Here is a 13038-nt window from a genome sequence, read left to right as displayed (position 1 = left end):
GGTCTGTGCTATGGCATCAAAGCCTGCGTTGGTGTGGAGTTTCTGCTCTTCAAAGAGAATGTTTTTCAGCCAAAATACACTTGGTTGATGCCTCTTCTCCCTAAATCATTTGCAGGCCAAGCTTGTTTTCAAGGAGTAAATTGGGCCAGTATGAGTTTTTTGTGGGGGAGAGGTAAGTGACAAAGAGGGAACCAGTTCTTTTTCTAGCAGAGAAATTTTCAGACCATAATTAATGTGTCTTTTTCCATGCATGTATGTGCACGCACACACCCAAACATAGCTGTCTTTGATCTCTGCTGGGAGGCTAGGGAGAATGCAGAGACTATAAAAATCAAACTTCTTATTAGGGACAGAACATGGGGATAACTGCACTGCTTTCCCTTGGGCTTTGGAAAATGGCAGGCTTGGATCCACCTGGCATCTCTCGCTAGCCATTATCATACACGACGAGATCTGACTGCTTTAAATAAACCAGCAAGGCGTTGGGAGGGGAAAGTAACGCTGCTTTGTTGTCGGGTCAAGCTACGTACACTACAATTAACGCCAAAGCCATCAGTGCCACGTTCTGAACCCCCTGGCAGGAGCGAGAGGCTCAAGTGATGCAGGAAGAGTGGCAGGTTGTTATCAAAGTGCCGGCCACTGTCCAAAAGCTGCTTGTTATTAAGTCCTATGATTTTTGTGGTTGACTTACAGCAAGCGCTGCTCAATTTGCTGAGAATTACTTTGCGCCATCAGAGTGGCACAAAGGTAAGGAGCAATTCAAGTTCATGCATCGCTGGCATCTTTGCATCAAGTCAGAGTTGGGATCTGGTTAATAAGATAAAAAGTTTCTTATAGTCGCCAGTGCCCGGTGCTTTTATGCAGTTTTTAAATTTTGATGTACCATAAGGACTACAATAAAAAACTTGACATATTCTGCTGAATATGTACTTCCTGACACTTATGAATGCTGCCTTCTGGTAGCAGGTGAGATGAGAAAATATATTTATCTGAATTTTAAATTCTGAGCTACAAAGAAAGTAATTTGGACTTTGGGTAAAATTTGAAGCAGAGTAAAATTCACTTCCAACCTGGGGTCCAATACAAAGCTGAGCGACATTGTGGAAAATCTTGTGATGGGACTTTGCACAAGAGCAGATTGCTTAATTTTTTTCCAAACATTTTAGGAGCTCGTTAACATCTGAGTGGATGCTAGGGTGACTCTGCAGTAGCTTTCACAATCTTCCCTCAAATGTGACCCCGTGTTATTCCATCTGCATTTTTAACCAAATAATTTTCTGATTCTGTTGGCTTCATTGACCACCCCGTGAGGAAACTATTGCAGCTTTGGTATTCTAGTGGTCTAAACCCGTTTGCTTCTCTCTCTGTCCATTTGCACAGTGATGAATCAAGACAATAAGTGAATTGTCAAAGCAAGTGCCTCTAAAGTGGTTTAAAAAAATCTGTAATTGAAAGGCAAGATTTTGTGTCTAGCAAGTAGCCTGACACATAGTTTTGCTCGAACACACGGTTTTTGAAGGTGTGTTCTTGGTCCTGTTTTGGGCATAGATCCTGTCTATGCTGCCTTCAAATGGTTTTGGGTCTCTAGCTTCACACGCTGTGTTTTTAATTTAGGCCAAAGTCTGCTTGCAACACGCAAATGAAGACTGGCACTCTTCACCCCGAGCAGCTTGCTGCACGCTATCTTGTAGCTCTTCCATTGCCAATGTCTGCTGAAAAAGCTTTCTGGTTGTGTTCTGTAGCAGAAATAATAGACCAGATTCATTCCTGTTGAAGCTTAGCTAGTCTCAGAACTAAATATACACTTATACTTTTTAAAATGAAGACAAATAAATTTGTAATAAAAGAAGAGCTACTGGCCAAACCTCCAAAAGGTGTAGGCAAAGGGCGTGTGAGCTTTGTACTCCCGGTTTTCTCAGTGTTCTTTGGTCCTGAAACAGCTTTGCTTATCTGGGCAGTCTGTTGCTGGAGCATGGCATTGGCTCACAGAGACAGACAGATGACAGGAAGAGGCAAAAATCAGATGAATTTTTTTAAAAAAATGTAATTCTTATTAGCTTTTGTGCATGGAACTCTCAGATGTGCCCAGTAGACGAAGAACCAGTTTCTCTTTGGTTTTATGTTCCTATGTAAGTTAGGATGAGTGTCCCAAAACACCTGTATTTCCAGCATTGTCTCCTCTGTTAGTGGAAATTTCCTATTCCAAAACAGGCCATATGCTGGAGTGGGATGAACTAATAAGCTTCTGCCATAGCACAGCAGGGAAGAATCCTAGTGTGGCTGCAGTTAACGTTGGAGCGATACTGGGTTATTTTTAATTAGCACTTTCCTCCAGGAAATAAGTGTAGTCAGAGAAATGCAGAAGATCAAGTCTTTTTTATCAGTCTTGCTTTATAACTGCCTGCACAAATTTCTACATACGTTGACATGCAGATGGCAGTGCCTAAGAGTGCTATGGTGCTAATTTCCCTTGTGTGGCATTACCCAGAGACATCAAGCTGTCAGCATTCAGATGACATAAGAAGTGAAGCACCAGAGATTTTGTTTGGCTTCTATTTGACCAGCTTTGTTCCCTGTTGTGGGGGTTTTCCCCCCCCCCGCCATGGCTGTCCAAAATGTGAGGCATGCTTTCTAACGAGAAATCAATAGCGTGCAGACTGACTTTGCTAAGCTTGTGTCACGCATGCAAGATGACAAGAGACACCGCAGACAGCAAAGCAGCTAAAATGTCCCCCTGGCTAATAGCTGCTTGGAAATGCTGATGCTTTTTCAAAGCATAGCATAGTTGATATTTCCTGATGAGAAGAAGGAGTTTTGGGTGGTGCAGCAACAACTTGGAGTTAATTTCACAGGAGATGTTCAAGGCAGGCACCCTGCTTTTCTCTCTTGTCATTCTTGTATACTGCATAAATTGAAGAGCACATCTCTCAAGTGTATGAATGCTGTATCCATACAGGTTTGGAATAACCTGTTTTCTTTGTAGGCTTTTTACGGGTGCTTGGCTAGAGGCTATATCCACTTTGTAGGCTAGAGCAAGAGAAAAACCTAATAACGCAGTAGAAATCCAGAAACGCTGGCATAGAGCAGAGTCCTTGCTGTAAGTATGAGATGATTGAGGATGTATGCTGGAAGAGCTGAACATATTCATAGACTTGCAAATGCCTGTTGGAATGGGAAGAAGTGATCCACAGCTGCAGGAACAGGCACAGCTCGGTTCTCTGCTGTAGTCTTGGAACTAAGGAGTCTCCTCATCAGGTGTACGCAGTTCGGGTTTACCTCTGATCTCTGGTGGAGCCAATGGTGCCGTTCCCCCACCATCCCCTGGGTGCTTTGTTTGCAGTGCAAGTTCTCCGAGTCTACACGTCGTTGCGCTCGTACAGTTTCTTGCGCAATAGGTACCCGTAGCTGTTACGCTACACTAGCCTGCAGACACTCCCTTAATCCAAATAATAGCACACAAAGGCTGTTTGCTTGGGATACGCGCTGTTCCTTGGGGTATGCTTTCAGAAACCACACGGACTGCAAACATAATAAAATATGTAACAATGATCTCTCACGACAAAGTAATTGGGTCATTTATAATAAATGACCGTTTTACTTGACTTTAAAAAGCATGCCAGCTCTTGCATGCTAGAGAAGAGTAGAAAATAAAAGACGGCTTAGTAATTTCTGCCTCTTATCATAGGACTCTTCCTCAGATTCAAACCCTGGGACTCTGGGCTCTGTCCTAGGAGAGGTGGCCCGTCTGTCATCTGGCTCGAAGTGGATGAGCTGCATTCCAGCCTATGTAAGAAGAGAGTCTTTCAAGTTGAACCTCCCTCAATAACCAACGTATCGGTTTGTACTGATAGAGATCACATACTGAATTTCATTACAGAGCGATGCTCACCATGGTCCTTGCAGCATGCTGTCTACTTGGCAGCTGCTTTGCATCCTGGAGTTGGCTGCAGTTCAATGGTAAAAGAATTTTTAACTGTTTGTCATTGTAAAACAGTTTGGGATGAATTGTGCTACATAAATGTAAGGTTATGATTAGGCATTAATCTGTACTGGAATAATGAAGAATATTTAAATGTGCTTTTTCTAGTAAGCCTTACTTAATATGAAGGGGAATGAATTTATCACTGTCTTGCTATGATTTTCTTTCTCCTACTGCCTCCAGCTAGTATCGTGCATTGCAAATTATGTATGGCAGGAAAGAAAATGGTTGACCGTCGATGGCGGCGTGATTACACAGGTCCCTGTGATTTAAAAATCAAATCAAAGTTATTTATCCTCAGTAGCTTTTGGAATTCTACTTTCAAATGTTTTCATCCAAACAAGTCTGTGACCCTGAACCTACAAGTCTGCGTTTCACAATATCTTACAGCTGCAGCCTGGTACGTTGTGTGACCGAGGAGCGTGCCGTGGCAGATGCGATGCTGTGGCACGACGGCTGGCTGCACCGATTTCAGCTGTGCCGTTAGCGCCAGGAGACTTTGGAAGTCTTGTGGAAGCACTGACTTTGAGCCTAAATTTTAAGACCCTTGCCTGGCGTTCAGTCCTTGCTGAATACAACCAGATCCGATTAGAGACACTAAAGTTCTTTAATTACTTGCCTTGTGTACCTTAATGAGCAGAAGAGAAAGGCCTTAGAACTTGATTCTTGTTTTTCAGCCTTGCTTTGTTTTTGGCTTCATTGGCTGCACAGCAAAGATCACATAAAATTTCCCTGTAAGATCCTTACCAAAGGTGACAACAGCTACCCAGCCTTTCTGCATCAGGCTGACCCTGGGTCTGTCTGAATCCTGCCGATACATTCATTCTGGAAGTTACCTGTCTTAATGTTCAGCATTATTGTACGTAATGCCTTGAAACCATCCCCTTCCACGTGAGTCACAACAGATTCCAGGGTTGTGCTACAACCTAAGTATCTTGTATGTTGAAGAGTACAGAGAAAACAAAAAACCCCCATAGAGACCTGAGTCATTTTGTTTCAAATGAAGCTTTGGGTGGGATGAAGTACTTGGGAAGGCTTCTAGAAATAGTGAACTGGTTTTGTGCCAGCTGTTTAGTGTTAGATAGATCTATCAACCTGGAAAGTATTTCCCTACACAGGCTGATCCTTGGAAACTTAACCCAAAACATTAGGCCCCTGTGAACAGGGAGCAGTGGCTTTACCACAAACTGCTTAGTCAGTTCTCTCTTAGTTTCGGGTAGAAAGAAGTGGCCCTAGACATGATTAGTTTGTTTGGTAACATTCATGACAGCTGGAGCAATAGATGGTGTTTGTTTACTTTGTATATAATACCTACAACTTCTTTATCCTCAAAAAAAAAAAAAAAAGACAGAACTTACTTAAAAGTTGGCTCATTTTTTATTTCAAGCTGATGAACTAGCTCAAACAGGTCTGTGTAATTGAAGTTGTTCATAGTAGACCTTCCAGTTCTATGTGTACAAACAGATAGGGAGCAAAAACAGAATTATTGACTTGATGTGAAGAAATTATAGTCCTCTACTTCTCTGTGGGAGAACAGCTCTGCTGCTGACAGAGTTTACTTGGAATTGGGAAGGTTGTAAGCGGCAAGCCTTGAACTTGTAACAAAGCAGAATTGTATTCTGGGAATTTTATTTGAACTATTGTGCTACTTATACAAAAACAATCGGAGTATTTTTAGCTCATGAATTCTGTTGGAGAAATCTTTGTGTGAGATGTCACCTTGTCAGCTTAATTTTGTAGTCACAACGTGATCAAATTCATGCAGCATGGAAAACTGGCAAAAAATGGCATGTTGTGTTATAGGAGAGTTAACTGACTAAACACTAACCTAAAAAGGAGGTGATTTTTTTTTCTCTCTAAACCAAAATCATAGTAGTAAGAACCTAATTATTCAACTCGTTTAATACAAGATGCTCTTTCATTGTTTTGATTATCTGATATCATTACACATCCATATTTATTACAGCCTAGAAGACTACGTAGTCCAAAACTTTTATTTAATGAGCAGACATAAAACAGGAACTCAAAACAAGACATACACGCACGTACATACATATACACATACCAATATACATTTAAACAATGCACAAGAGGTAGCACCATTAATTAAGAAATATATAACATGCAGTAAAAATACTAAGACAATTCAGATCTGCCTTCATTGCACCTCTTCCAAATATCACAAGAGGCTATAGAACTATTTATTCAGCATAAATCCAAATTTAAAAATGTACCCTGTTCTCTTATATGATCATACCTTGAATTTTCTAAAGGTTATCCTTCAGGTAACTAGCTGAAGGGGACAGTATTTAGTTCATAAGTTAAATGCTATGGCTGTAACAACTCTCATAATGAGCTTTGAATCCATTACTTGTTACAGGAACCAGATTGTCTGTACGCTTCAGCATGTCAGGTTAGGCATGAACACCAAATATTCAACCTGATCTCTGTTTATTTTCTTTTTTTCTCCTCTAGAAAGACCCAGTTGGATGACTGAGTTCTGTTTTGGAGGGATGCTCATCCTATCAGGGGAAAAAAATAACACATAGAACTGGATGGATATTATTGTGTAGTCTAATAAGACTGCTTTATATTATATTAGACATTAAGTAACTCCAGTATATAGGTTTTATCAGGGAGAAAAAACCAAAAAAAACCCCAAACAAAACAGGACTAAATCTCTGCAGAAACATGATCCTAAGAGTACTGAAAGGTGAAGGTGGGAAGACTCTAAGCCAGCTCCCCAGTCCACATTCAGGAGCATCCTGGTGTGCCGCAGATGCCCAGAGAACAACCTGCTCCAAGCAGGAGTGCCAGACCACAGAGCCAAAGCTCTGGTACTTCAAGCCACTTGTTCAGCAACTCTGTATACTCAAAATAGAAGCTCTGGGCAATTGTCTGTGTGACCACAAAAGCAGAGCTCTCTCAGAATTTTCTCAACCAGACTGATTATTTCTTAAGGTTTTTAAGCTGTTCTGGCAGCAACTGAAAGATTTTGCTCTGTGAATACTGTTTTAGGAAAGAAGAAAAAATACTGTTAAGGATTATCAACTGTTGAGACTTAAATGTAAAAGCAAAACAGACCTAGACCTTAGTAAATGCATCTTCCACCTGCATTTCCATATATTAGAGACATGGATCTAACCAAGGTGCGTCTCTAGTCAGAAGATACACATTAGGCAGATGCAAGAGTTTAAGGAAGGCTACAGTGAAAGAGGAAGACAATACCTTCCTTTTTTGGGATTGTTTTCCAGATTTCCTGGTTTCCAGTGTTGTTTAAAGCTCTGATGGGCTGGCAGGAAAAAAAAAATATCCAAACCAAACAGCAATGTAACGAACGTAGGGAAGATACTGTAGTATTGTAGATAACGTTTATCTGATATACTCCTCCTCAGAGATGCAGGACGTATCTTCATCTGTGCTTTCCTCCAAATCTGGCAAGTTGCCCCAGAGCAATACATTCACACCTGGTAGGAAGGAGGTAAGAAGACAGAGGAAGGAAAAAAAGAAAAGTATTTTTGGATTGTGACCTTATTTTTAAGTTGTACAAATGTCTAATCATTGCAAAACCTGGTAAGTCACATTCATGTTAAATCTATCTAGACTATTTCCTGGTTTTCTTCCAAAGTCGTCGTCGTCTTGTTTACAGCACAGTTCAAAGACTAAGTCCCTGCCTACATATGTATTTGTTTAGCTAATTCCTGTAGCTATTGATAATCCCCTCATGGCTGTTTTATTTTTAAATGCATTGATCTGAAACACAGGTGACACTGAAAGGTTTAGACAATAAGTTATAAGTTACTCCCATGTGCAAGAAGGAGAAATGATTTGTCAGAATTCTACATGCTCCTGAGGACTCAAGGCAAATTATGCTAGACACTTGGCATCCAAACAACACCTAGCTGAAGAAACCAGATAGCATGAGCTGTAACTTCAGCTTGAGCTCATGAGGACTCAGTTATATAGGGTCAAAGTGACAACATGACTAACCCAACAAGAGTTGCCCATTGGACAGCTGCCTAATAGCACAGTAAAGCTATACATACTGCTATAGATAGCAGCTAGTGGCTGTGTTTATACTACTTATTATACTGCTTCAGAAAATTCTGACTTCTGTCCACAAAAGGGGTAGGTTAAGTTTTCTGATGAAGATAAATTTCCACTTAAAAATTTTCATTTACAAAGTAGCTACAACTACCTCCCCCAGAGTCGTTTGCGAGATTAGCAATACAGTAACGCTTGCCTTATGCCTCCATATGTTATGCTCCCTCCATATGCTTTAACTATATCGAGATGCCTCATTAAAAGGGGGACTTAGAATTCAAGATTTCAGGGAAGAGAAGGAAACATATGTGTTCCTTACCGGAAGGGTCTAGCCTGTTGATGCCAAAGACTGCTTGGCTATGAAACATCCAGAAGTGGCCATTATTGCAGGACAGCAGGCAAGGTTTGCAGGGAGAAATCACATGATAGCCAACGATATTACCACTACAAAGACAAGTGAAATAATGAGCAACACAAATGCCTGATGAAAAGATAGATGATGTTGGGTTTTCCAGCTCAAGCTAATGTTAAATAGTCCCAGTACCAGACCATTCTGTAATGCTCCTGCTTTGATAAAGTTTAAGGGAACGTACTTAAACAACCATCTTAAATATTTAGGGAACATCAGTCAGGAGTTACAGAATATCTAATTTTTAGATCTTTGGCATAGAGAACTATTTAGTAACCTAAATTGTGTAATCCAGAGTAGTTTACATACCAGCAAATGGTGTTGGTGGGTTTGTTTTTTTTTGGAGGCCAATGATTCCATTGGAATAAATGTAGAAGTTCATCACGCACATAAAATACATCTGTACAGAAGCACGGGAGGGTGTCAGTAGTAAGAGTAATGAGACTGAGAATATTGAAGCCTTATCTGCTCTCCTAGGTTGAAACCTAGAATAACCATTTTTCTACTTTCTCAGTCATACGCTCTGGTGAGATAGTTCTGTTTCTCTACTTCTGTCTAAGCAATAAAATACTGTGTTCCCATCACAACCCCGCACCGTTTAAATCTGAACAAGGTAAAAGTCTTGATTGTGACGCTGGAAGGATCGTCTCAAATAACTGTGAGCTATTTGAGACTTGTTTTTACTCTTAAATATCAGGCATTAATAAAGAGGATAAAAGAACTCCAAGAACTTTAGTGACAGCATGTTCCATCTGCTAGCAACAACTAGATCTGCCAAGAGGATGTTCTATTAATTAGAATATGAGTAACTACTTCTTACTGCGGCCTTATTCACACAATTATCTTGGTGTTGAAGCAGACATTTAATCAGGCAGGTGGCATGCAAGCTTTCCCATATACTCAGACTACTGACAAGGTTGTCACATTTCCACTGGGGACTTGCACAGAAATAGACTGGCAGCCATGCCCAGAAGTAGTGGGCTGAGTTTCTATCAAGCAGGATTAAATCTGAAATAGAGTAGGCAATCTGTTCATTCATCCCTTAACTCTTGCACTGACTGCAGTGGTCTAGAGTGAGGTTAAACAGTGTTGCGGCAGGGCACGCGTGCTCGAGGAGGTGCTAGTGTCATCGAACGGCATTCTTACCACTTTAAACACGCGATGTTCTTCAGCTTGCATTTGCAGATTTCAGTAAAATAGCAGCTTCCAATGAAGTCAACAGTACTGGATGGGAAGAAAGTAAATACAGAAGTTTAGATGTGGCTACTATTACAACTATAATGTTTTGATAATACAGGTTTGAAGTCACAAAAGGAGTGATGTCACCATTAGTTTTGTGTGTTGTGTTTGTTGTTGTTTTTTTTTTAACTTCCCCAAGAGCATGCAATGCCTTTTTCCTATCGGCTACCAGCCATACTCATATGGAAACAAAAAGAGACCCATGAGACGTTGCAAGAACGTATCATAAGTCCTCTGAAATTAGAGCAGAAAGCACTGCCGCTCTCAGAGCTCACTAACGCTTGCACGCTCGGGCCCTGCTGCTGGCTGTGGCACTGTCAGTCAGAAATCTGATTATAGACGTCGCCCTAGTTCCTGGCAAATCTCAGCTAAGGCTACAGACCAATAGCTTAAAGGCTAGGGCATTTAAAACCAAACCTTTGATTTCTTATCTCCTTTTTAACCCGTACTTTCTTATTAACATGTTATTTCGCAATCTTATTTCCTTAGTAGTCAAATATTGTTATGGGAAAGCAACACGCAACCGACTCGGAGGGGAGTCATTCTGGAACCTGTGCAAGATCAGGTTTGTTCTGTTTACAGATATTTATTTCGAGTTCTAATCTTTGCTTAAGGAAGGAGCTGGAGGAACTCCCCGTGGCTTCCTGAGCCTACATCTTCCCCACAAATAGATTAAATTAGACGTTAGATTTGCCAGAGAAGGGACAGTCTTGCTCTCGCCCTGGCTTCCCCAGGGCTGAAGGGGACCCAGGTGGGACTGGAAGCGGAGGAACGGGTTGGATCGTGCTCTTTTGGGGCCTGGTGACGGCAGATTTTCAGAGCGATCTTTACGGGAGCCGGCGGCCGGTGGGGGCCGTGCGGCCTTGTCAGCCCCGGCAGGCCGGGTCACCGGGGGAGGCCGCGGCCTCAAGGCCAGGCTGCGGTGCCCGGGCCGGCCGTGCGGGGCCTCGGGGCTGTCGCCGTGCCCCGCCGAGGGACCCCGTGGGGACCAGCCGCCCTCCCCGGAGGCCCGGCGCTTACCCCGAGGGCGGGATGTCGGTGGAGTAGAGGTCGATGTCGGTGTCCGCCAGCAGCACGGCCTTCATCCCCCGCGAGCTCAGCACCTGCTGGCAGAAACGGCAGCACAGCACGGCCACGCACCGATCCTCGAAGGTGCAGCTGCTGGCCGACATGGCGGGCGGCCACGGCCGGGCCCCGCTGCTGCTGCCGCCAGGCCAGGCCAGGCCGGTCCCGTCCCGTCCGCCGCCAACGGCCACGCTCCCACCTGTCAGTTTGAATTTCCGACCTCAGTCTCCCATTGGGCGCGGGAGACCCCGCCCTCCAGATCTGATTGGTGGAAATCAGTAGCGGGCCCCACCCTCTCCTTGCAGGCCGTTGGAGGAGACGGATGGTACCACCCCTACCGCCTGGATAGTGGCGGAGGGGCACGCCCTTCCTTGCTCCCATTGGCCCAGCCAGCAGTCTCTTTGCATAACTCGCCCCGCCCCTGCGCAGTCCTTGGGGCGCAGGCTACTGGACTCCACCAGGCCCCGCCCATCCCCTCCTGGTGGGCGGTGCTACGGGTGCCAAGAGGCGGGAAGAAGGGGTGGGCACAGCTGAGAGATAGAGGCGTCTGGTTGGTTAGAATTCTTGTCGCTCCTATCCAACGCTCTCCGCCGATTGGGCGAGCCATGCGGCGGGGCGGGGCGGCGGCGGGCCGGTGAGGGGGACCGGGTGGCGGGCGCCAGCGGCCGGAGGACGCCCGGCTGCGGGAGGCGGCTCCGCAGTGCCCAGGTAATCGCCCCGCCCGGCCGCCGGGCCCCCTCCCCTCCTCTGCCAGCCCGTCGGGGGGCCGCGGGCTGCCCCCGCCAGCCGGCCCCGCCGCCTCCCCTCAGCCTCCCCTCAGCGCGGCCCTGAGGCGGGGCGCGGGGCCGCGTCCCTCAGCCCCGGCCCCCCCCCCCGGGACCCCCCCACGCTTCCTCTCCCCGCCGCCCTCATTGTTCTTCCCGGGCGGGATGCGGATCCGGCGGGTGCCGTGTTTATTTATTTCTTCCTCCCATACGCGCATCTTCCGCGGGGGCTGCAGCCTCGTCCCCTCCCTTCCCTGAAAAAAGGGGGAAGAAATAATAATAGTTTAAAAAAAAAAAGACGGGAGAAAAGTTGTGTCCCGCCGTCCCCCTGCGGGCAGGTTCCCGTCTGCCTCGCACATGCCGGGCTGCGGCGCCCCGGCTGCGGGCTGGCTCTGACTCCTGCACCGGCGAGGGGCCGCTGGAAAAAACCAAAATAACCAAAAAATCCCCCCCAAAACCACTCCCGGAGCTGCCGAAGGAAAAGCTGCGGATGGAGCCGCTCCGGCGGGGACGGGTCTGGCGTGCCGGGGAGCTCCCGGGCTCGTCCTCCGGCGCTGGTGTAACTGAGGGCTGGGGGCAGTTTTCCAGCGGAAGATGCTGCAGCTTGGCCGGGCTCTGGCTGCTCGTCCCCCGCATTGCTGTTCCTTTGGAGAGGCGCTTTCTCTCTGCGCAGGCTGGTTCCCCTCCCTCCCCTCGCTCCCCTGGGGACCCCGCTTTCCAAATGAGCCCCTTCTCCCCCCTCCCGGGGCTGGCTGCTGTGTAGGCGTTTTCCCTTGGTTACCTGGCCGGTCTGCATTTCTAACCTCAAGCTGCTGCTTAAAGGACGATTTGCAATGTCAAGGCAGCTTTTCCTTCAGTCACAAATTTTGGCAGCGCATCTTGTGACTGCTGGCTGCAAGCTGTAATTTTCAAAATATATTTTTTTAATTTTTTTTTTTTGCATTTGCAGGCAAGCAAACCAAAGAAAACGGCCTCTTGTCCTCTGTTTCTGCTCTCTTTTGGGATTTGATTTGCATCGTCTCCGAGCCCGTTTAAAAAAAAAAAAGAAAAGGCAAACCAAACCCACACAAAACATGTTGTGCGGAAGGACTTCCACTCCCTGGCTGTGCTATTAACGTTAGCAATCAGGAAGAGCCTTTGGGGGCTGCAGGATCTCGCTAGTCTGATGCTGCTGCTAAAGGTTTTGGTGCAGGGAGACAAAACTGCTGCCTCTTCCATCCACTGATCTCTCAACATCTGCATTTTGCTGCTGCTGTGCTCTGTCTCACACCCTCTCTCCATGGACTGATTTTTTTTTCCTTTTTGTGGGGGGGAGGACAAGCGGAAAATCAAGGCATTGCATTGAGAGGAGCGAAATTGCATTTATATCTTGTGTTCTGGTGGATCTGTTTTGAGGTTAATCTTTTTGGAAAAGAAAACATGACGTCGCCAGCAAAATTCAAAAAGGATAAGGAGATCATAGCTGAATATGACACTCAAGTTAAAGGTAGGAATGGTTTTATTTTCATCTTTTTCGCTATTGCAGTCCTACTTGCAAT

General features: G+C 45.2%; 2 protein-coding genes across 12 annotated transcripts in view; one reads left to right on the top strand and one right to left on the bottom strand.

Moving 5' to 3' along the window:
• The first annotated feature begins 3696 nt into the window (after positions 1-3696).
• The window catches only part of SRGAP2 (SLIT-ROBO Rho GTPase activating protein 2), a 119160-nt gene continuing 109818 nt past the window's right edge, over positions 3697-13038 (top strand). For 3 of the 10 annotated variants that reach the window (XM_054803725.1, XM_054803721.1, XM_054803728.1), the window contains exons 1-2: positions 11363-11444; positions 12450-12986. In XM_054803725.1, the coding sequence (XP_054659700.1) occupies positions 12920-12986 (67 nt within the window). In that variant the 5' untranslated portion in view covers positions 11363-11444; positions 12450-12919. Of the gene's footprint in view, positions 3788-3877; positions 3958-10160; positions 10237-11362; positions 11445-12449; positions 12987-13038 lie in introns of those variants that run through there. The other 7 variants (XM_054803718.1, XM_054803727.1, XM_054803729.1 and 4 more) reach the window with 6 other exon arrangements.
• Positions 5301-10875, bottom strand: FAM72A (family with sequence similarity 72 member A). Of its 2 annotated transcripts, XR_008574160.1 has the most exons (5): positions 10692-10875; positions 9579-9656; positions 8343-8467; positions 7208-7446; positions 5301-6501 (listed from the first exon to the last, which is right to left on the bottom strand). XR_008574160.1 is itself a non-coding variant. In XM_054803730.1 (4 exons), exons 1-4 carry the CDS (start codon positions 10841-10843, stop codon positions 7352-7354), a joined length of 450 nt encoding a protein of 149 aa, XP_054659705.1. In that variant the 5' UTR covers positions 10844-10875; the 3' UTR covers positions 5301-7351. The 2 variants fall into 2 exon arrangements, 1 of the variants encoding a protein (XP_054659705.1); XM_054803730.1 differs by having other exon boundaries at positions 5301-7446.

This window comes from Grus americana, chromosome 25 (genome assembly GCF_028858705.1).
Source record: "Grus americana isolate bGruAme1 chromosome 25, bGruAme1.mat, whole genome shotgun sequence".
Lineage (NCBI taxonomy): Eukaryota > Metazoa > Chordata > Aves > Gruiformes > Gruidae > Grus > Grus americana.
The sequence above is the reverse complement of the archived record's forward strand: the minus strand, read 5'-3'. Positions and strand labels throughout refer to the sequence as shown.